The following is a 23,250-nucleotide window of genomic DNA, read 5'->3' as shown; positions in this document are numbered from 1 at the left end:
AACGCCCACCTCGTGCCAACCTTTGACCAACCAGCTTTGGAGAATCAGCTGGTTTTGTCACATGACCGTCGTTAACACGCACCTAGCCTCCTAATGTAACAGCTCAAGAGAAAACAGTAGCTGGGAGTGTAAATAGTCCCCATTTTCGGGGGAAACATCATAAAGAAATGAGTAAGTAACTTCATTAAATACTCTCTAACTTGTTATTGATTTATGTGTGTGCTTGCCAGCTGTTACGGAAGTTAGCTAACTTAATGTTTCAGCTACAGCCAGTCAGCAAGATTTTGTAGCTAAAGCTAAAGCTAGCTAACTGGAGACATTAAGGTAAGTTAGCTGTCAAATCTGAGAAGAGACGATAGAAACATTGACGTATTTAAAGGCTTATTTAGTCCCGCTGACTGAGCAGCTCACTGCACAGCTGTTTTGATTTCTTTCTCAACTTTCGTGGTTTGTTTTGAAAGACAACTAAAAGTAACGTTAGACTTGCTGTAAAACATCCCACATCTATGATTCAGATATTGCTTCTGAGTGACGTGAAGAAAATATGTAAAATATTGTTAACAAGCAAGTTCAGTTAACTATTTTTAGTTTACAAAACAAACAAACAATAGATTATGATATTGACAGTGTCAGAAATCTATTTTAGGGAGTGATCACATAAAATAAATGATGCTGCAAACCATATAGCATGTGTCAATGCCAATTAAAATACATAGCAATCCTGTATAAAATGAATGAAATATTAAATCAAACTCCATTATACATGTTGTTCACTGATACTGCCATACATGACTTACTGTGTGGAAACAAATCCAATGTGTATAGTTCAGTAGAGAGCTGCTTATCCAGAACCAACAAAGCCCATTGTTTAATAAATGAATGGCTCTAAAAGACAAAGACTTTGTAGATTATCATACTACACTAATCATCTGTAAAGTAAACAACAAATTAGCACCTGCATGTTTCCAAAAGTTGTGAATGTATGATTGTTTCCAGATTATATTTAGTTTAAACAATTATCCTTCTGTATATATTGACTTTATAATCACAGAATATCTGCATTTCTTTGTTTTGTCAAACTTCCGTTTCAGGTGAGGAAAGCTTGAGCGTCCTCCTTGGCTATATGGAAGTAACGTTGCTGTTCCAGTTGTGACAGCTGATCAGAGGAGTGTCCCAGTGAAAGTGGCCATGCATCCCTTCGGCCGTGAGGCTGAGACCTCTCTTCGGGACCTGTTTGAGTACTTCAAGAGGTGCCTGCAGCATGGAGAGTGGGAGTTGGCCAATGCCTGTGTGCCACAGCTGGTTAACTCAACGGGGGGACTTTCAGAAAACCTACGAGACATAATCAAAGCTATTGTCTGCCATCCTTACAATTTAAAGTGAGTCGCGCAGCTGCATGCTCACGAGACATTGTGAATTCTTAGATAAATCAAATGTAAGGCAGTACTGTTATAAGTCTGCAAAAGTCCCAAAACCAAACCCTTGTGCTGTGAATTTAATGACACTGTTTATTTTGCAGATGGGAGTCTGTGGGCAGTCCACACAAACTGGCTTGGTTTTGGCTTCAGGTTTTGGAGAAATGGACAGAAGAGCAGGTAACACCATGAAGAATCCGGTATCGCAGCTCGCTCTATTGTGCTTATTTGAGTTACTCTTAAACGACATGTTTAGTTACTTCATCCTCCAGCTGTATGTTGGTATCTGAGAGCATCTCTGTTTGTGTTAACTTACAAAATATGTCTTGGTCAAATCTTTTGTTGCGACCCGAAAGACAAGCTCGATAATTGCGCTGTGTTCTTTTACATTTCATTGTGTTATGAAATGATGTGACAAAATAACTCGACTCTTGTTCCACTTCAGGTCCCTCTCGACGTCAGGAGAGAGCTGGAGTTCCTTCTCCTCCTGGAGGAGTTGGGCTCAGAGAGCATACCAGACACTGTTCTCAAGGTTCTTATCATTTCATCTCATTTTGTCTGCTGTTGATAATGAAGTTGTAAAAACTAGATAGCAAAGCGTTGACCTTTTTTAATTAGATTGAGACAAAACGTTCTGTTCACACAGGCTAAGTGTACTGAGATTAACTTGATGTGTTCTGTTTTACATGTTGTGACTATAGACTGAGATCAGTTATCTTTCAGCAGGAGTTGCACACGGCCTTCTTGGACACACAGTCTGAGAAAAGAGCTCCAGAGGGTTCCAGCTCAACAGATGCGGCTGTTGAGTCTTGCCTGCGGACCTTATTGGAGAAAAAGAAGCCCAGACTCGCCCAGTCTTTAACGCACTTCTTACAGGTAGAGTCACGACAAAGCAAAATTATTAAAATCTCTATATATTGCTCGACATAAATGTAAAAATAGAAAGAAAGAACCTCTTTTATGGACCATTCAATTTATAAAAGTGATTGCTATGGATGTCAGAAGAGACAGAACAATACATTCCCATTACTTGTATAAGTTGAGATCAAACTTTTGAGTCTACGTATATATTTTTCTCCTCCGACAGGACGAGTCATGCACAGAGGACCACACTCTGCAGCACACTTTCATCCAACACCTGATGAAGGTACTGGGAAAACCGGAGAGAAGGCCGGAGAAGGTGGCGGAGTGGGTGGAGGAGGTCTACGCCGTGTTGTCTGTGATGCCATGGAGCTCCGGTCGGAGCGGCGGGCAGCTGGAGGCGCTGTGTGAGGTGCTGTGGGCCGCCAGAGACAAGCCCCTGAAGGAGGAGAGGATCCTGAGCTCGCTGCTCCGCCCCCGGAGCGATGCCCTCGTCTCCGTTTACTGCGCCGTCTCTTTGAGACTTCAGAGGGATCATCTGCTGAGGAGCGCGCCCGATACACGAGGTAGTCCGATTGTGTTCAGCTCCGATAATAACAGAAGCCCGTGGAAGGTTTGCTCATTCTGATAGAAACGGGTTGTGGTGCCGCGTAAACGTCTCTCTCCTTCGACTCTTGAATTCATCAATAGAAGTTGAGCATTATTTGATGTTAACATGCTTTTTGCATCATCAGGATTTGCTTTAAGTAAAACACATATTTCAGTCTAAACGTCTGACGTGTCCCTTTAAGTTATCTCCAAGTTGATTAGTTAGAACAGGCTGCTTTGTAAAATAGCCGTATATGTTGCAACTTCCTATAAATCACTTCCTCCTCTGAGCTGTTTTAGCAGTCAGGTTGTCTCTTTTTTATTTTATAGTACCAATACGAATATAATATATTTCAATCACCTGTTTTTTTGCCGTCTGAGCTTCCAGTTTTAAAGGGCAAACGTTGGCATCACTTCTTTTTCTCTTTTAATCACACTTCTGCTTCTGTGGCTGCGAACGCTCAACAGATTTTACTTAGTGTCTCAAACTTCACACGTGACAGCTTTTCTTACTCCTCTGCAGTTTTGTTAGCGTCTACATAGATTTTCTTTCATTTAAGGATCTGTTTGCTTACAATGTGGCATTAAACCAACAGTGGAGATCGATGGGTGCTTGATGGTAGCTTGTATGTAATGATGACATTTATTCTTCATATTTGACTAATGACACAAACCAAACTGATATCAAGGAAAACCGTAAAAAAAAGAAGACACGCAATGCAATGTTGAGCAATTGTTTACCCCTAAATGCCTCCCAGAATATCTTATTTACAGAGTCTGTGTAAATATGACGATGGTGAAACTAAGTAAACGTTGTTTGAACCACCAAAACACAACTTTATTGACACAAAACTCACAATTCAGTCCAGACAATTCAGGATCGGTTTTCAATCCTTTTGAAATAGCAATTCTCTCCATTTGTTGACCACGGTTGACTCTTGTTTTCGCTCGTGCTCCATCACCGTCTCTTTTAGGTTCGTGTGCCTCTCTGTTGGCTAGAGTCGTGACCGTGGACTTTATGTTTTGGGTTGTTTGTACTTCCACACCTCCTTGCATCCTATTCTCGTGAACGTAATGTTTAGGGGAACGCCGGGATGGAATTTCTTTAAATTTGGCACAAACATCCACTTGGACTCAAGGATGAACTGATTAGAATGTGGTGGTCAATGGGTCAAAGGTCAAGGTCCCTGTGACATTTTGATCACATGGCTGTAAGGTGCAACTTGAACAAAGACATGTGACCGCAAGGTGGTAATTCAAGTTTTTGTTCTACAGTCAATTATTTTCTTGTTCTCTTTGTTGATCTTTCCTCATTTTCAGCCAGAACCACAAAATATAACGTCTGTAAATCTCTACCTCCCTGGTAAACATACTACTCGCTGCCAAACGTTGCCTGTGAAAATGTAAACATCATTCTTTAATTGAGACTGTTTCATAGCCATTTGAAAACCCGTTGTTGTAACTGTTCTGGATCGTAGTGCTCAACTTGTTTCCACTCTTATATCGCCCTCTTAGTGGACCTTCCTGAAGCCAAGAAGTTGGCCCTCAGTTTATGTTGCCACAAGGATCGTCCATCCATCTGGAAGACCATTTATTTTGAGTGCCTTAGTAGTGGAAAGCACTTCCTTGAGCAGGTCCTGGTAAGTAAACCGCTGGAAAAATAGTCAAACTAGTTTTGTAATCAGATTTAAATTAGAGTGTACACAGTCCTCTTTCAGTAGCATCACGACTCTGTTTTTCATGATAAGCACTGGATCGTGATCGTCAAGTGCAGTTGGTTGGCGATCACATGCGATGAAATGCAGTAATGTAATAAGATTGGTTGCTTCCTGTAGGTTACTGCACTTGACCTGATTAAACAGGAGGACTTCTCTCCGCTAAAAGACTTACTGAGGTTGGAGTTCCAGCCTTTATCTCGTCTGCTGTTGCTCCTCGGGTGGACTCAGTGTCGCCGTCTGAGCTCGGCTCAAACGCTGCTCAGCATCCTTCACCGAGAGCAGGTCAGACGTCATCTCGTACCGCCACCTCTACAGCTATTTTACAGCTATTAAGTGTCATTTGCTGATACACACGCTTTCTTTTTAGGCCCCAGCCAATGACTCTGTTCTGCAGGAGTTTTCTGATCTTCTGTCCTCTCAGCTTGGAGTACTTGAATGGTGTAAAAACAACAATCCGTAAGCATTTGTTTGACCGGCATTTAACTCCATCTCAATCATTCTTTATTGTGAATGTTTACATCTTTTATAATTGTGTCTGTGCAGAGGGATTTCCATGGAGGCATTGCTGGCACAGCTGCACACTCTGGACAATCACTCCGCCCTCTATATTCTGCATTCTCTGACTCCTTTGGCTCAGTTTGAGGAGCGCAAGATACTGGATCTGCTGCAGCAACTGCCAAATTCACCAAGAACAGGTCAGCGTCGTCGTCGTCCCCTCTCTTGTTGAATGTCACATGAATGCTTTTGGGTCGACTGCCAAAAGAATAATGTAATTTTCTTTTCCCTGCAGAAGAAACCGAGGTGGCCGGTAATCTTGGCTCTGGTGTGCAGAGGAACATAGTTTTGTTCCAGGGCTTCTGTGCCATGAAGTATGCCATCTATGCTCTTTGTGTAAATGCACATAAGTACTCAAATTGCACCGAGTGTGAGCCTATGCAGCAGCAGCAGCTCTCTGACGCAGAAGTGGACCAAACCAAAACCCCAACGTCCTCAGAAGGTACGGAAGCTTTTCTTTTCTGCGGTGAAGTTTCAGTTTATTGACTGATGATAAAAAAGTTTATGGTCTGATAATTGAAGCTGATTATGATCTTGTTGCAAAATAAGTAGACAGTGCTGTCCTCATGGATAACCTGACAAAACATTTAAAGACATTTGGTAGAGCTGCATATAAGAGCCATTGTATGTTTAAAAAAAGAAAGAAAAACAGAGCTGGGGGTGAGGGGGTAATATTCAGAGGTACAATTCTAAATCTCCAAGATTAAATTTAGAAATTCACAGAAAAATAAAAACAAATTTGTGAGAAAATAATGCAAATATTATCTGAGATTATAAAGTCACAGCATTGCAAGAAAAAAAATCTCAACAAAAAAAAGGAACCACATACTATCACTTTGTGAGGTTGGATTAATCTCGTCGCACCACAGACGATGCCAGTAAACAGGAAATGCCACATGCACACGCTGGTGTGACAGTGCACCGTCATGAAATATGGTGATATCTTTGCATCTGTCCATTGCGTTGATGCACCAAAGCTATCGCGGCATCCAGATCATTATTTTGTTTTCGTCTGATCAGAGTAAAGTCTGGATACTTACTGATATTATGGTGACTCTCGGTTAAAATCACGAGTATTTCCTTTCATTTTAAATCCCATTGCAAAGTCTAGTTTGATGAGGTCATCCACTGCAGGGATAACACACAGCAAGCGTCGCGTCTGTAGTGGGAATACGATAAATAGAATCTTGTTGTTTAAAGCTGACAAGGTTGTCTTTGTTTATCTTCTCCGTTTGCTGTGTTTTCCAGGTTACCATGTGCTGTTCCAGCACTACCTGTCAGAGTGTCAGCTCTATCTGCAGGCCGTTCCTGCCATGTTCCGCCTGGAGCTCCTGGAGAACATCTTCTCCCTTCTCTTCCTGTCCACCACTGACTTTTCCCAGCAGATCCAAAAAGAAACAAACTGGAACCAGAACACAGGGAATGTCACTCAGTCAGAACTTTTAGCGGATACAAGAAACACAAATGTAGAATCGGGAACCGACGCAAAGACGGATGAGACCGAGTACAGCAGGAAAGAGAACCAGAAGCTACGTTCAAGTTCACCATCAGCAGCCCACCGTAGTCACCTGGAGCTGGGGCACTTTATCCAGGGCTGCAGGGGGTTTCTGTCCGACGTGACGGCCATGACGGGTTTCCTGAAGCTGCTGAAAGAAGGGTTGGAGGGCATGCGTGTGCTGGGCCAGGAGGGCCAGGAGGCGGGAGGAGCACTTCTTCGAGAGGCCGAGGCGGCGGAGAACCTCGGCTGCTCGGTGACGGCTGAGACGTTCGAGCCTCGTCTGCAGAAGTTGTCCAAACGCACTGCAGAGGCTCAGTGGAGGCTGCAGATCATCACCAGCAATTGGGGCAGTGGAAGTGGTGAGATGGACAAGATAGTTCTTTAGTTCTCTCTGCATGCAAGACATAGCAAAGGAAAATCAACAACTAAAATTCACAAACATTTGACTGGTGTCTCATCGTAATTTGTGCGGTCTTTCTTATCGTTGCGTCAGTGCTGGATGAGTTCAGATAGAATTGCGGCGTTAATTCTCTCAGTCTTGACGGTAAATTGACTTGCAGGTTCAGTAAGTCCTCTCCAGATGTCAGCGGTCAGCTCTCCCGTCACTTCTCTGGGACGCAGCATGAGCTCGAGCCTGAGGAGAAGGAAGAGACCAGGGAGACGCGCTACAGAGAGACAAGCCTCAGTGGAGAAACAGAATGGAGAAGTTAGCACGAGTGCATCAGGTAACGCACACACAACAGCCTGTCATTTACGTGACTTAAATCCAGGCTTTTGTCCCCCGAAGTTTTTTTCTTTTTTTTTTGAAAGCCTTTTGTTTTTTGTGTGGATTTATGAAGTGTCTATTTGTCCTTTGTCAGATGGTGGAGGAGGGACAGGTTGTGTGGAGTTGGAGGTTTGTCCATGCGGAGGGCCACACAGCTGGCTTGTCCCCGCCATGTTGTCCCCTCCAGAGTCTCTACTCATGTCCTGCATCCACCGAGGAAACTTCATGGAGGCTCATCAGGTCTGTGCGGCAAGCTTGACCTTTTACTTTTTAGCAGCTTAAAAGTCAATGTTCCTCATTTTGACACACAAAGTACATTTTATACTGTTGCTACTACTAATATAGTATTACTACCACTAATAACTAATAACACCTCTCACAACTCGTCTGCTTACTGCCTGATTATGCTTTAGGTAAACCTTTGTATTTCCATGGTGTATTTCGTGGCTTCTCTGCAGGTGTCTCTGGTGTTTGATCTGGAGGCGTCTGCCTGTTGTGGTGAGCTGGTGTTCATGGAACACTACCATGAAGTGCTGGTGGAGCTGGGACGGGTGGAGCAGAAGATGGAGAGCCAGTCCAGGTCTTCATCCTCATCCTCAGAGGGTTTGGGGACAGCAGCTGTGTCGGTGGCAGGAAGGAGTCGGCTGGGCAGCAGTGGGCTGTCAACCCTGCAGGCCATCGGAAGTGCTGCTGCTGCAGGTTAGACATATTTTTTCCTACTTAAGATTTTATGTTTCTATTAGTTCAAGCAGAATTAAATAGTCACTGACACTGACCAATGAAATTATTGGTCGGGCTTATGACAGTTCTGCGCAGCCAGATATACCAGGTTTACATTTGAATGGTTTTATTACCTTTTGTCTTGCACAGTAGATAACTCAGGATCTGACTTGTGTGTTTCTTCCCCACAGGAGTGGCTTTCTACTCAATCTCTGACATAGCAGACCGTCTCCTCAGCACCCCTGCTCACCCAATGCACTCACTGGAGGACGGCTACTGGCTGAGCCGCTGCACCTCAGACCCCTCTGGCCTCCTTTACACACTGCTGGAGGAGCTCAGCCCGGCAGCCATGGCGGCCTTCGACCTGGCCTGCTGCCACTGTCAGCTCTGGAAGACGTCCCGACAGCTGCTGGACACCGCGGAGCGCAGACTCAGCAGCAGCCTGGAGGCTCGAGGTCTGCAGTTTTTAGAGTATTTGGGTCTTTCTTGGAATAATTTTTAGCGATCATGATGATTTATATAGATGGTGCAGAGCAGATTTACTTGAACATGGAAATTGAAACAAGACCAACTACAGCGTCATGTGTTTATTAGCAGCTTTGCACATGTAGTAATTCTAATCCCTGTCTGCCTCCCCAGGAGTGAGAGTTGACCCCAAGGTTCCACATTCTGAGGGGATCTGTGGATTTCCTGTTGTGTTACAGCAGATCAACAAGATCCTGACTCATTCTGCCACGAACAAGAGCTCTGTCAAAACAGGTGAATACAAATACTCAAACATTTTCATGATGGGGAAAAAGAAAATGTGTAATTACATCTTAAAATGACCTGCAGACAAAATGACTTTCTTGACCAGAGATTTAATATGAAAAATGAATGAAATGTGCATAATTGTTTCTTTGTTACGGATCCTCTCTTGTTCATAGAAGCTGTTGGGGAAGACCAAGTGTTCACCAGCCCATTTGGTTGCTGCATCCAGGAAGTGCTCCTGTGTTGCTACCCAGCCCTGAGTGAAGAGTCCATCGCTGCTCGGCTCGGTCTCGCTCAACGTTTGGAGACCACCCTGCACATCTTGAGCACCGCTACAGATGGCACAGGTCGGCTCTTTGATTGTTTGTCATGCCTTGTCAGATACAATTAGGTACAATCTGAGCTGTACCACGTTGGCATTCTGTGGGAAAGTCTGTATGATTGATGATTGCCGCTCGTTTGAACAGAGGGCAGCGTGGGCAGCGCTCTGCTGGCACAATTGGTTGAACAGGCCAGTCTGAAGCAGTCGGAGCTCGACGCCCACCCAGTGCGCTCCAGCATGAAGCAGCTGCTTCGTTCTCTGGATCAGCTTTGCCCCTTCGAGCCAGGCGGAGATCTCGCCAGACCAGATTACGTGCGCAGCTTCCTCGACTACGCCAACACACTGGCGTCTGTGTTAGTGCGCAGCCTTGGTTCAGAAGGTGATTTCTCTTCGAGGAGTTGATGTGTTTTGGGAAGATGCTGATCTTAACATGCAACCTCTAACAACAGCTCTTTAAAAGTTTCAGTAGTTTAAGAGCATAGTGCTCAGACGGCACTATCTCAGTGTCACAACACTCATTATCCCAGTTGGTACTGGAGGTGCTTAGTAATACGCTCACTTTTTATACCAAACTACTGCAATTCTAACCTAAATACCGACTTTACCGTGAGCCAGCAGGGACTCTTCTGCTTGTTACACCTGGTTTTATTCTGGTTTGCCTCTCTTACTGTGTCTCTTAGATCAGAGCAGCGAAGTGAAGCTCGGGAATCCACTGCTGGTGTTGCTTCAAGCCCCGTTTCAGCTCCTCTCCTACCTGCTGTTCGACAGACAGGTGTCTCCTGACAGGTAATGCACAGTCAATGTGAACACGCTTGCATAAGGCTGCAGTTCTTGTAAGACAAGTTTACCTGAGCTGCAGCTACGATGTGAGCCTCAACAGCTGGTTTGCTGTAGGAATGGTCATACACGGTGCAATTCTAGTTTCCCTGAATAAAACTGTGACACAATGGAGGCTTTGTTATCTTTAAGAGCCGCAAAATGAGGAAAAATGATTTAATATTACTCTGTGGTCGCTGCTAAAGCATCCATTAATGATGGCGTGAAAGAGGAGATCTACAACAAAGGTGAAATGAGATAAAAAGGAGTGGTGTGAAGGCAACAGCTTAGTTAACTATTTCATGTCCTGTTAACTCCCCAGAGTGCTGTCCTTGCTGCAGCAGGAAGGTCTGCGACTGAGCGTCCAGCAGGTGATTGTCCAGCGATGCTGTGAGACTCTGCCTGTGTGGATCTCCTGTCCAGCTGATGACGGCGACTCCAATCGGGCCAAGAAAGATGACGGCGTGTTCGGTGTGGCCAGTTTGTCCGTCCTGCTCCAACAGCATGCTCAGGAGCACGTGTCGACTCTGGGAATCACAGAGCCTCAGTCCGAGCCGAGCTCGGAGTCTGAGGACTCGGTGGAGGACCACTCCCCTACAGCCACCAACCTCTCCACCTCGCCACCATCCTCTTCCTCCTCCTCCCTCTCTTCCTCAAGCTCATTCCTCCTCACACCGTCAGCTCTGTCTTTCCTCAAGTCTCGCTCCCCTTTACTGGCCACACTGGCGTGTCTGAGTGCCTGCAAAGGAGAAACCGCCCGGATACAAACCTCCGGATGGTCTGGCTATTTCCGTAGCAGCCGTAAAGAGGTTGCCCTAGATGGAGAGCAGATTTCTCGTGAAGCAGATAACCTCCTGAAGGAGTTCCCTATTCTCCGGTCCTACCTTCACACCATGGCGGAGCCGCTGCTGGGCGCCCTCCTGTTAAGTGAGGGCGAGGAGGGTTCTGCCGGACTAGGGGCGGTTGTTTGTGGGAAACCCGTCGTCGGTCTCCTGCTGTCTGGGCCTCAAGATGAAGTTGCCCAGGCCGTGGCTGCTGATGCCTTCCAGCAGGCTCTGTCCTCCGGAGACCTCAGCAGAGCCCTCAGTCTGTTGGAGCTGTACGGGCAAGGCTGCAGCCAGGAGGGGGCGCTAAGAGACCGCCTACTGGCCTGTGCTGCCTTAGAAGGTGAGGCATGATGAGAAATGATGCATTTTAACAGAAGGCAGCATATTGAAGCTCATCTAATGCTTTGGTGACACTTGATGTGCTTTTTAATATGAGCTTCCACCTAACTTCCATCTGTAACAAACACATTGTTGTTGCCCAGCTACATGTATATGCAGCACGTACATGTCGCTTTACGTTGATCAACAGTACATTTTATATTGACAACAATTAACGTAATTTATTAGGCAAAAATGCCAATCATCCACTGGTTCCATATGTGCAGATTTACTTCTTTTCTGTGTTTTACATCACTGTAAATATATATGTACAGTACATTTAAACACATTTAAGACATTACCTTCCAATTTTGTGTCTTCCTTAAAACAACATATGTTGAGTGCAGCAGTCACTTTACAACTGTTATCAATGCAACTAAGATGTTTGTTGTTCTTCTTCCTGTTTATCTTCAGACGGAGATAAAGGTATCGGTCAGCTGTTCCGCGTTCGGGATGCTAACCTTCGAGCGCGCGTTGCCCTCCAGGCTCTGGAGCGCTGGCCTCTGTCCGCCTGCCTGGAGCTGCTCGAGTTCTGCCTCAACGACCCGAGCACAGACACCTCGCTGAGGACGGACTTGGAGCTCAAGAAGAAAGAACTGGACATCTATCACTCGGTAATTAATAGAGCTCAACTGAGACGAAGTGACCTAGTTTTAATCTCCAGAGGGATCTATACAGCAAAGTGGTCATACATGCATTCAAACCAAGTAGATACATGTAGAAGCTGTCAAAACAACAGAAAGGAGAGTGATAATTGTTGATAGAATGATAAAAATACACCTGTCCTTGCACCTGTGTGACCTTTTTATCCAAGTTTGGCATTCGCTACATATTGTTTTTGTCTGGTGTTGACATAGTTTGTCATGAGTAGACTGTCATGTGACATATTTTGACTTTACATTGTGATTGTTTTCTTCTTCTCTTGTCGCAGATGCTGAATTTACAGCCTCCGTTTCCTTGGGCTACGTGGCAGGAGCTGAGGACGGAGTCGAAGACTAACTCTGAGTCCCTGTTATCTATGATGGTGGAGGCAAAAGTAAGTACAACGCACCTGCAGCAGTTTGCTCATTGCTCCTGGGAACAACTTAATCTCTAAAACACATATTTGTTTCTACATGTGATGCAAATCATCTATTTATTTTTTGCAGGAGTTTGCTCTTTGTGCACAGTGGGTTGAGCTCTATCCTGTATCCGACCAGCTGAGGCTGCAGCTACAGACTGAGCAATTGCTTCATCTGCTGGAGAAGGGACAGACAGACGAGGCTTTCCAGGTCAACTCCACTGAACATCCGGTTAACTTTAGACTGAAATCCATTTTGGGCTTTAAAATAATATTGTTCCCTTTGTCAGGGATCACTAATCTGATCCTGACTTCAGGCAGATGCGTACAACATACTCCCATCGTTGTAAATGTGTACTCCTGTATGTAGAGGAGAGAAAGCCTTGTAGGTGTTTAACTAACGCGTTTAGTTACTACTGTGACAGTTCCTCTCTCCCTTTGTTAATGTGCTTCGTATCATACTTATTTTCTTTAGTTACTGGAGGGCCTCTCGGACTTTGTGGTCGGCCTAGACGTTTGTGAGCGCGCTCTGGACCGCCGCCCCGGTTTGGCTGCCTGTCACTTCCTGGCTGACTACCTCACTCTGCATTTCCAGAGGCAGGTGTCTCCAGCACGCCGCCGTCACATCCACGCCCTCCACCTGGGCTCTAAGGTCTGTCAATGCTGCACCAATGTAATTCTTTATAGTATTTAGTGGTGATTATCTGACAGAGGATTTAATTCATGCTGTCTGTCGCAGACAGCCATTTTCCTTTGAGAGGTCAAAAGAAATCCTCAGTTACACGCCTAATACTTGGTGATTTTAACATGTGTGATTGTTGCCCATCACATGCGCTTGTCACTGATTTCATGCAGCTTATTGCGTCTTTTAACTTCATTCAATCTGTGAATGAGCCCACTTATGTAAAGGCTCATACTCATGACCTCGTTTTCTCATTTAGCTTGACAATCGTGTGTGTGTTTGTGTGTGTGTCTGACCACAAGGCAATTATATTTGAGGCTCTGCTTATTCCTTTTCCCTCAAAGCCATCTTCTCTCTGCTGCCAAATTCTGAGGCTTTTTCTTTTGGCAGCTCACAGTGATATATTCATAATTCATGCTGTTATTTCCTCTCATTTAAACTACTGCAACTCTCTCGAAACCTGCCTCAGTCAAAAAGCAATCTCACGTCTCCAGCTTGTTCAATATGAGTAGCTAGAAGTTTTAGTATAATTGTGCAGAACAGGATGAGCTCTTCCAATTCACCTGCTGGGAAATGTTTTGTTATCGAGTATAATCTTCTGCCACAGAATGATACGGCCAATTTTAAAGTCCTGTACTCTTCAAGTGTTCAGCAAATGACAAGATGAGTCCGAGTCAAACATGTGTGTTTTTGCTGAATTGCTCCATATCTTCAGGTTGTGTTAATATCAGCGGATGTGTTTCATCCTCCAGGTGTTGCTGACTTTGCCTCCAGCGGCCAGGCAGGAGTACTTCCCCCTGCTGTCGGAGCCCCTGCTGATGCTCGAGCAGCTGTTGATGAACCTGAAGGTGGACTGGGCAGAGGTGGCGGTGCGAACCCTGCGGAGCCTCCTGGTTGGTCAGGAGGCCGGCTTCGGCGCCGAGGACATCGATAAGCTTCTGGCAGACTATGCCGGCAAGGCCCTCGACTTCCCCTGCGCCCCGAGAGAGAGGTCTCGATCTGGTCAGTGCTCAGTGAGCTTTGTGTGGTGACGGTCACCGACACATGCAGATATGTGTTTACAAAGAGTGGGTACGACTGGCTGCAGTGTGTTATGTGTGTAACATATACATAACTGAGACAAACTCATACAAATGAACACACACTGACGAGGCCTTTGTTGCCCTCAGGTGCCATCTTGAAAAAAGATCTTTTTAAAAATTGTTCTTGGCTTGGAATCAAAGTTTAAAACACAAAATGTCCTTGTGCGCCTAAAGATATTGTTGTTGGGACAAGTTCATGTTTTAGCAGAGCCAGTTAGTACAGCAACTCGTGCCAAAATATTTGACTGCTTGTTTTCCAGACTCTGTAATCAGCCTCCAGGATGCGCTGATGCAATGTCCTGCTGCTGGAGACAGCTGCTCCTTACCTTCAGGTCGACTCGAATCTCCAGCAAACTCGGCAGGTGAGACCGTTGCACTTGTTCAACAGTAATAATATGATACACATATTGATCCTCCACAGAGATGGTAATTGTAATTGAGTTATTTGTTTGATGGCGTTTCTTATGTGAGTGTTAAACTATTGATTGAAGTTCTTGGTTTAAAACTTGCGATTTTCTAAATGGTTCCTTTCTTGTGTTTAATTCCAGGCAGCACGCCAACACACACCTCCTCCTCAAACAGCACGGACAGGGAGAATGATCGAAGCTCCGCAGGGAGAAAACGGCGCTCGTCTGCCAAGTTCCTGCCTCCGGACCAACCCCCGGCCCGCAAAGACTGGGTCCCTGACACCAAGCGGGACGTGTGCATGGTCTGCCAGCGTGAGAGGTTCACCATGGTGAGTGGGCAACACACTGGGTGGCACACCGATGTTGTCATGAGTTAAAAATAAATACTTGCCGGCATATAAACAAATTTCCCAGTTTGGAGAAATAAAGGAAATCCAACCTTGCCTCAGATTAAATTACCTCACCTCTGTCCCTTAATATTTCACAACCAAATGAGCGGTCTGTTGCTTTTTCAGTTCAACAGGCGGCATCATTGTCGGAGATGTGGCCGTCTGGTTTGTCACTCGTGTTCAGAACATAAGATGTCTGTCGATGGCTGCCCAGGAGATGAAGAAGTCAGAGTCTGTGACCAGTGTTACGCATTCTTTCACCCAGAGTAAGACTCTCTAGATCATTTAAGTGATGCAAACCTCAAATTCAAACTCTTTCTTCAGCAATGGCAATATCTAGAAAGAACACAAAAATGTGAAGGTTTTAATTTACAATTTACAAAAGAAATCAGACATGTTACTGTGTTTATTTCATTTATTTCTTTTTTTTTCCCCATGTTCAGTTCTGATGATGAGCTGGAACCAGCTGAAGGTAAATTAAATAAAATCAGAAATGGCATGTGAACTATTTACTCTGATTGAGAATAAAATGTGTCAAGAAAGGATGTAGGATTGAAGAAGCACACCGGCCACTTGGAATATCCAAAATGAAGCCATTCTGAAATCAGTGGTGTATGGAGGCCATGATGATGATGATGATGTCGTCTCTCGCTGCTCTTCTGTCTTCGTGCAGTGGCTGGAAGCCCCGCGGTCACAGAGGAAGCTCTCGACGGGATGCTGCATCTGCCTGAAGTGGTCCAACGACGGATCCAACTCAGCACAAACCCTGCAGAGAACCAGCTGCTGCGGAGCGAGTTCTACTACGAACAGGTCAGTCATTTTCATCTCATTGCAGGCGACTTGCATTAAGTGCACCAACCTGTAATAATATCCTTGAATGCTACTCTACTGAACAATATGGATTATTTTACGTAGAATTTCTGATTAAGTGCAGTATAACAAGCCTAAAGTTGAGTTTATTTCTAGCATTTTACATAGTTGACAGACCACTATACTGTTATTCAGTTGTCTTACGGTTGAATTAACCTATTGAGACTAATTATTGTCTTTCCCTAAAACTCCAAGGCTCCCAGTGCGTACCTCTGCGTGGCAATCTTGTCTCTGCACAATGACCAAACGGCATGTGGTCATCAACTCATCAGCCACTGCCGATCTCTGTCTCGTAAGCTGACCAATCCAGAGGTGGACGCCTGCCTCCTCACCGACATCATGCGGCAGCTGCTCTTCAGCGCTAAGATGATGTTTGTTAAGGTTGGCCGCAGCCAGGATCTCGCCTTATGCGACAGGTAAGATGTTACCCATTTCTTTCTGTTGTTGAGGACACTGCCATCAGTTATATGGTGGGGAAAGTGAGCGTGAGACGGGTCAAAGGAGATTCACTTCTAATAGGTAGGAGTGCGACGCTATCTCTGGCTGTGGAGGAAGGGTGAGGCTTCAAAGCCTGGGAGTTAAACACTTAACTATTTCCTGTCATTCTCTTAAAGGCCCTGCAGAGCCACACAGGGGTTTTCATTAACTCTGCTCACCTCAAATTACACCTTTAGTCGGGTTGGAATTGGCTGCAGGTATTCTAGGAATACCACGGAACCCTGTTAACAGAAGTCTTGCCAGAAAGAAGGAGTGTGCTGTCAATCAAGTGCACTCTGTACATGCCCAGACAGTGTCAGAGGTACAGGTTTTAAATCAGCATTAACCCTCAGGCCTTTTTCCACAGAATGTTTTGAACAGAGACAAAGAACATTAACCTCATATAAAACAAGGAGAGAAGTAATGTACTGGGTCTCAGCAGATTTGCTGGGCAAGTAGGCAGAATAATTAAATAGTAAGATTCGACATTAAATAAGCACACTCCCAACACACACAAGATTACATTTCAAATTATGGATATGATTGATTTTACACAAATATACTTCAAGACCCACACAGTTTTGCTTCCTCTCTTACTGTGTTCTCTGTTTTCACAGTTACATCAGCAAAGTAGACGTGCTCAAAATTCTAGTAACGGCCAATTACAAGTATATCCCGTCTCTGGATGACATTCTGGAGACGTCGGCTGTCACACGTCTCCGTAACCAGCTGTTGGAAGCAGAGCACTACCAGCTAGCAGTGGAGGTGAGGCAGTTGAGGTTCATTTGTTTTTTTAAATTCATCTTATTTCACAGTTATTGTCACACTTCAACCATACACCCATCTCTCTCCAGGGCTCCGTTTTAATATGTTTGCCTGTTGTAAGATTTTTTGTTTGGCTTATGAAACCTTGAATTTGTATATCCCCGTGGTTCTTCTGTTATAAAAATCTCATTTTATTAACAAGTAGAGCACCTTGAGGTTAACATTCAGGTAGTTAGGCAGCTTATTAACCATCCCAATCAATTGAATGATTCAATGAGATAAATGCAGACATTAAATTCCATAGCTGTTCTTACTGAGACTGGTTGTTTGGCTGCTATGCCAGGTGTCTACCAAGAGTGGCCTGGAACCTGGCGGCGTGTGGCAGGCCTGGGGGATGGCATCGCTCAAGGCAGGTAACCTTTCTGGAGCGAGGGAGAAGTTTGCCCGCTTCCTGAAGGCTCCAGTGGATCGCAACCAGCTCAACCTGGGTCCCTTACTGCTGCAGGAGGTTGTCCAGCACCTGGAGACCACTGTGCAACCCGGTCTGGCCACGGTAGGAAAATGGTGGCAGTGTTTTTCTTTTGTTTTTCTTTCCTTTTAAAATGTAACTGTGAAGCACAGAAATCCTTGGTGAATCTGCTCGCTTATGCGCACATATAAATCCTTGACCCGTCGTGCGATGTTCGTGTTGTCTGTGTGTCTCCGGCAGTCTCTTGGTGAGGACATCTTGGCGTCCCTGCGGGAGCTGGAGGACGCCCTGGGCGAAGCCGGTCCTGTGGATCGACCAGAGGGTCCGACACGGAGAAGCAACCTCCACCAGGAGTGTCTCTACTACCTGAACACATACGGCACTCACATGGCACTCATCAGCTTCTACATGCGTCATGACTGCATGACGGAGGCTCTGACATACCTGCTCAACAAGGTGAGGCGTAGTTGTTGTGAAGAGCATTCAGGCATGCTTTGAAGTTTTAATTAAACCAGCGATGCGTTTCATTTAGGAAATCTTAATCCTCTTTTGTTGTTTGTTTGAAGTCGGAAGATAATCCGACCCCACTTCTGACTTTTGACACATCTCAAATCTGGCCGATGTCAGCCGAAACACTGTCTGGTCAACATCAATGCAATAAAATTACATTTTAGTACCCCTGTTTGCACCAAAGTAAGGTTTAACAAGTAGCAGAGTACCGAGTGTATCGCTACAGTACAGAAATTGAATAAGTACGACTGCATCTTCTTCTTCCAGGAAGAAAATTGTACTGAAGTTCGACGCATGTTTTTCTGCTTTCTCGTGGCTCAGGAGTGCCCAGACGAGATTTTTCTAGAGGGTGTGTTGCAGCCCAGTCTGGAGCGGGGCCGTCTGGGCATGCTGCAGGGCACACTGGAAAAACTTGACCCTGGCCTGGAAACGTGCAGCCGCTACCTCATGGCCTCCTGTCAGTTCCTGCAGCGGCGGGGATACTTCAACACGCTCTACCAGCTCCAGCAGTTCATGATGGTTCAACTCTTTGATGTTCTTTTGTCTCTTGAATTGTCATTTTTAGATTTTAGAGAAGAAAAAGAAAGAGAAATGTTCCTCTGTGCCTTAACACCAACTGACTAAAAACAGGCCTCTAGATTATATTATGTATTTTTCTTGTGATCCCTTAATACGAAGCCTAAAGAGGTACAACTCTAAAATATCTTGTAAATCAAAGCAAAGATGAGTTTGATAAATGTACAATTTTGTGAGTTTTTTTTTTTTTTTCATTTCGCACTCCAACAGTCAATCTGATAAAGGCAAAAAGTCCCCAAAAAGAATGTACATTTGTTTTAAGTTTATAATTTTACATCGGAGAATGATGTTGTGGTGATGTTACATTTTTTATACTTATTGTAATTCGTAAAATGCTGTTTACCTGGACAGGATCAGGTGCGGGCGGCTATGACCTGTATCCGATTCTTCACTCATGGAGCCAGTTCGTACCTACAGCTGGGAGAAAATCAGGTATGTCACTTTTTATGACTTAAGTTTTGTAGTTTGCAAAACTAAAAAAAAAAAAGTACCTTGAACGTGACGTTGTACAGCGCTGGCTGGTCAAAGCCAAAGAGCACCTGAGGACGTACCTGCAGGAGCAGCAAGGTCGGGGAGCTGTCAGGAAAAGATCTTCGGTCAACTCATTCAGGAAGATGATGTCGTCCAGCGACGTGTCCAGGTTATTCAATACATCTTTATTTCAATTTTACATGATAGAAATAAATCGACACGTTTGCCTTTTTATTTATTATATTTGATTCACGCGTTTGCTACCTGTCAAATAGACTCTTTATTTTAAAGTACGGACGTCTTCTGTCTTATTTTGTCAGGCATATGAACACAATTGAGCTTCAGCTGGAGGTGACCCGCTTCCTCCAACGCTGTGAGACGGCGGCCTCCTCCAAGGCGCCAAAGACCAGTTTACCGTCCCCCGGATCCACTTCACCACCGACACTGTTTGGAGGAAGCCCCGTGAAAGTTGAGGTTGCCTGCAAGGTGAGGTTCCAGTTGTATATATCGCAGGACTTAAAAAGCTATAATCTACTTTAGAAAGATTAAGTTTGTTAAAATGGCACACTGCCTAACTGCTGATGTCATTCATAAGTTAAACCTCTGGATCAGAGATCTGGGAGTTATGTGAAAAGTATAAATATATATCAAGGCACTATTAGATATTTGTTTAAAGGGTATTAACTCCCAGTCATGGATATTTAATCCAAAGTATTTGAATGCACTTAGTTTCAGTCTCTTTGAATGAAAGCATTTGCAAAGTGAATGTATTATAAACCTCAGTTTTAAGGTCAGGTGCTTTTACTGGAATGGTTTTTAAAAACCTAAACATGTTTGAATATGTTTAACTTAAACTCATTGAGAACAATTGTGTGAATAATGTAACATATTAAATGCCTGATTGTTTTCTGTGTTTCATGTATATTATAGATATAAGAACATCCTCTCAATCATTTATCGTAAAATGCGTAATATGTCTTTTGTGTCATTGCAGGTGATGCTTGGAGGAAAAAACATAGAAGAAGGTTTTGGCATTGCATATAGAGTCATACAGGTATGTTGTGTGTGAGGAGATCTTTGCCAAATATTTGCTCTCATTTAGTATTTAAGAAAGCAAACCTCTGCCAACATGTCACGGTTGTCCCCATATGTCCTTTACTCTTCATTTGTCCTGGTGACAAATTTCCCCCAATTGTTTGCTGAACTCATTCATTCTCGCTCTCTTCCTGCCTCAGGACTTCCAGCTGGAGGCCCAGGCGGTCTACGTGCGGGCCGGCCAAAGGCTCGTCCGCCAGAGGCAGTATGGAGCCGTACGGCAGCTGCTCAAATGTGTCGGTGAATCGGGCACCGCCACCAAGAACGACTGCGACGCCCTCATCCTCAGCTGTGTCTCCATTGCCGATAAGGGACCAGCTGATGTGAGTACGGACAAGGAAGAGACACGGGGTGTACTTGGACAACTAATCATGACCGTGACTTGGCTCTATGATGTCTGTGTCTGTGTGTTTATTTGTGCCAAGTGCTTGCAGGCAATTTCCAGCACATTAGTCATGAAGACTTTTTGCTGTCCTTTTATCTGATTTAGGCCAAGGAGCTGGAAAGTCTCATTCTGGAGACCAAGAGCACAGAGAGCAAGGTAGTGTGTCTAATGTTATTATCCCCTGCTTGACACTATCATGGTTTTTCTTTCCTGAGGCTGTTCTTTTTAATAGACATAGAAATCACAATTACCTCGTTCTCGGGTCACTTTGCTATTCCTGTTGTTATACTTAACTCTTAAAAATACTCAGGGGTCTAACTCTCATCCCATCCGTCTGCAGATCAAAGCCTACCTGGTGTGCAGTAAACTGAGACCAGCGTACCTGCTGGCGGTGAAGCTGGAGCCGAGCCGAGCTGGCCCGTTGGTCCAGGAAGTCCTCCAGGCCGCCGAGGGGGCGCAGGACTCCGTGATGCAAAACATCTGTGGCCAGTGGCTGTCTGAACACCACGGCAAGTCCTCTCAGCAGCGCCAGGGCCGACCCAATGCCAGGTAAAGGCATGACGAGGGATTACACCAACAGCACTTGAAAACAATTGAGCCCCAAATAAGAGGATCCAGGGTTTCTAATGTTACACAGTTATAGAAACGCAGCGGGAGGTTGGAGGATTCGTAAACCTTCAGATAGATATGACTGCACATTGGGTGTATCAGGAGAGCAGCTGTTGCACATGTTACATTACATGCAGATTATTATAATGATCGATATACAGCACACTTTACACTCGGTGTGTGCTGAGGAGTGGATGTGGGCCACAGGAGTCAAAATGATTTTGGTGTCGCTGCTCAAATGTAGTTGTTTGGAAATACGTTTTTCAAACCTCCAAGAGTTCAAATTCTCCTCTTGCTACAGTTACACCTGTACTCCCTGAACCTGTGATGTAGCTTTTAGGTGTGGCGATGCACCATTGATACCTGGTGTGGTCAGAGGTGACGCAGACAAGAAGCTTTCAACGGGGGACAGGTTAGTGAAACGCTGTTTCTGTTTCAGTGGAAACATCTAGAAATCCTGACGATTACTTTCTCTTAATGTTTGTGCAGCCTTCCTGTCCGTAAAACTGACAAATCACCACCGTGCTTTATTTCCATTCTGGAGATAGTTTGCTGTACACTTTTTGAGAGGGAACAATGTCACTGGACCGGAGTGACAACAAATATTGTAAACTGCAATGTAAACTGATACGTTGTTACACAATATAAACTCATCTAAGAACTCGGTATTTGACTCAGATTCATCTCCTACCTCAGCCAAAAGGGAAAAAATCTTAACTGACTGGAGGGCCTTTGATACATGTGTTGCCTGTCTTTTGTTTCTTTGTATTATTTATGTGTCCTTACTGTTTCAGAGTGTGAATTTAGACGTCAATGCAATTAGATGTCCTCCGCCAAGACCGGTACATGTTTAAACCTTGTAAAAACTGGAAAAAATGAAGTATCTTGTTTTTGTAATCCTGATGAAGCTGTTTACCTGTTTTACCTGATATTGTATAGCATATTTTAAGGCCAGCTTTCAGCGTATATTCCCTTTTGGTCAGGGAAATTAATATCAAACAGGATTTGAGGTATTTTAGGGCATTGAAGATGATGTTGAGAAACTTAGACGAAAGTAAAGGTTTTAGGTTGGATACAGAAAGGGACCCGCTTATAGATCATGTTATTGATTAAGTTTGATTTGATCCAGAATATCAACTCATTAGTTTTCTCTGGATATCTAGTTTTATGTCTCATCTTGTGTCTCCTGTTTTGGAAATAATTTCCCAGAGTGTTGCTAATTTTAAATCATGCTTTTCACTCTGTTCTGGTGGGAGACCTGACAAATATCTGTTTGAATGATATAAATCCACAATGATTAACTTATACAGATAATCAATCAAATAATGTTGGAAATGGGATTTCACTTTTGCCATATTTTTCTGTTTCATTTTGTTTTTGCATATTTTGTTCACTAAGAAACACCCTGGCCAACTCAAGATAACTGTGCAAAAACATAGCCACCACAAAACATGTTTTCAGTTAATTTACGGGACAATCAACTATGTTTCTGAAGCTGCCTTGTCAAGGATACGACTCTTGATACATGGTCAAAGTCTTCTTTATTTAGAGCAGATACTGTGTTGTTCCTTTGTCTTGCTGCACTAGTCTGAGGACTGAGACTGACGGGTCTTCCTGTTACTGGAAGTGTTGATCAGCAAGAGATGAAAAGAAGCCAGTGTTGACATTCTTGCACTCTAATCCTCCTTAACTTCGACTGTTGTCTCATCACTGCCGCACTTTATACTTAGTGAGTTTAACAAAAATAAACCTCTTTTGGTCAAATATGTAATTCTTGCTTTCATGATGCAGGGACTAATGATTTTGAAATGTACTGGTAATTGATTTCTCTATCCCCTGTAAAATTAAATTAAATAAAAACAATGAACAATGATTTAGAAAATTGAGCTTAATGCTGCCAAGTTTGTTGAAATGAAAGGGAAAGTTTGACATACACTTATTAATTTACTTGTCATTAGTTTGCTAGCAGCGGGCTAACTTAGCTTAGCATAAAGACTGGAAGCAGTTAGCCTGGCTAACTACAACTTTTGTTCACTGTGGACAGAGCCAAGCTAGCTGTTTCAGTGTTTATGCTAAGCTAAGGTAGCCGGCTGCTAGCGGTAGCTTCATATATATTTAGCAGACAGACATGAAAGTGGTATAATTATTGTATGTCTCCGCAAGAAAATAAATAAGCCCATTTCCCAAAA

General features: G+C 44.2%; 1 protein-coding gene across 1 annotated transcript; it reads left to right on the top strand.

The window, feature by feature from the left end:
• The first annotated feature begins 94 nt into the window (after nt 1–94).
• zfyve26 (zinc finger, FYVE domain containing 26) lies at nt 95–22,923 on the top strand. Its single transcript, XM_079287016.1, has 43 exons — nt 95–171; nt 1,092–1,379; nt 1,520–1,595; nt 1,861–1,947; nt 2,142–2,291; nt 2,503–2,842; nt 4,380–4,504; nt 4,700–4,864; nt 4,950–5,038; nt 5,126–5,277; nt 5,373–5,579; nt 6,386–6,994; nt 7,196–7,360; nt 7,496–7,641; nt 7,860–8,100; nt 8,313–8,576; nt 8,761–8,880; nt 9,048–9,218; nt 9,339–9,572; nt 9,874–9,979; nt 10,332–11,176; nt 11,629–11,828; nt 12,146–12,250; nt 12,363–12,485; nt 12,750–12,926; nt 13,709–13,958; nt 14,299–14,400; nt 14,587–14,774; nt 14,961–15,100; nt 15,278–15,306; nt 15,508–15,644; nt 15,900–16,120; nt 16,799–16,946; nt 17,290–17,499; nt 17,656–17,871; nt 18,247–18,444; nt 18,853–18,933; nt 19,014–19,141; nt 19,293–19,458; nt 19,967–20,026; nt 20,208–20,390; nt 20,558–20,608; nt 20,793–22,923. Exons 2-43 carry the CDS (start codon nt 1,189–1,191, stop codon nt 21,003–21,005), a joined length of 7,809 nt encoding a protein of 2,602 aa, XP_079143142.1. The 5' UTR covers nt 95–171; nt 1,092–1,188; the 3' UTR covers nt 21,006–22,923.
• The last annotated feature ends 327 nt before the right edge of the window (nt 22,924–23,250 follow it).

The sequence above is a fragment of the Melanostigma gelatinosum genome (genome assembly GCF_949748355.1).
Source record: "Melanostigma gelatinosum genome assembly, chromosome: 16".
In the NCBI taxonomy this organism is placed as follows: Eukaryota; Metazoa; Chordata; class Actinopteri; order Perciformes; family Zoarcidae; genus Melanostigma; species Melanostigma gelatinosum.
This window is presented reverse-complemented; position numbering and strand designations above follow the sequence as displayed.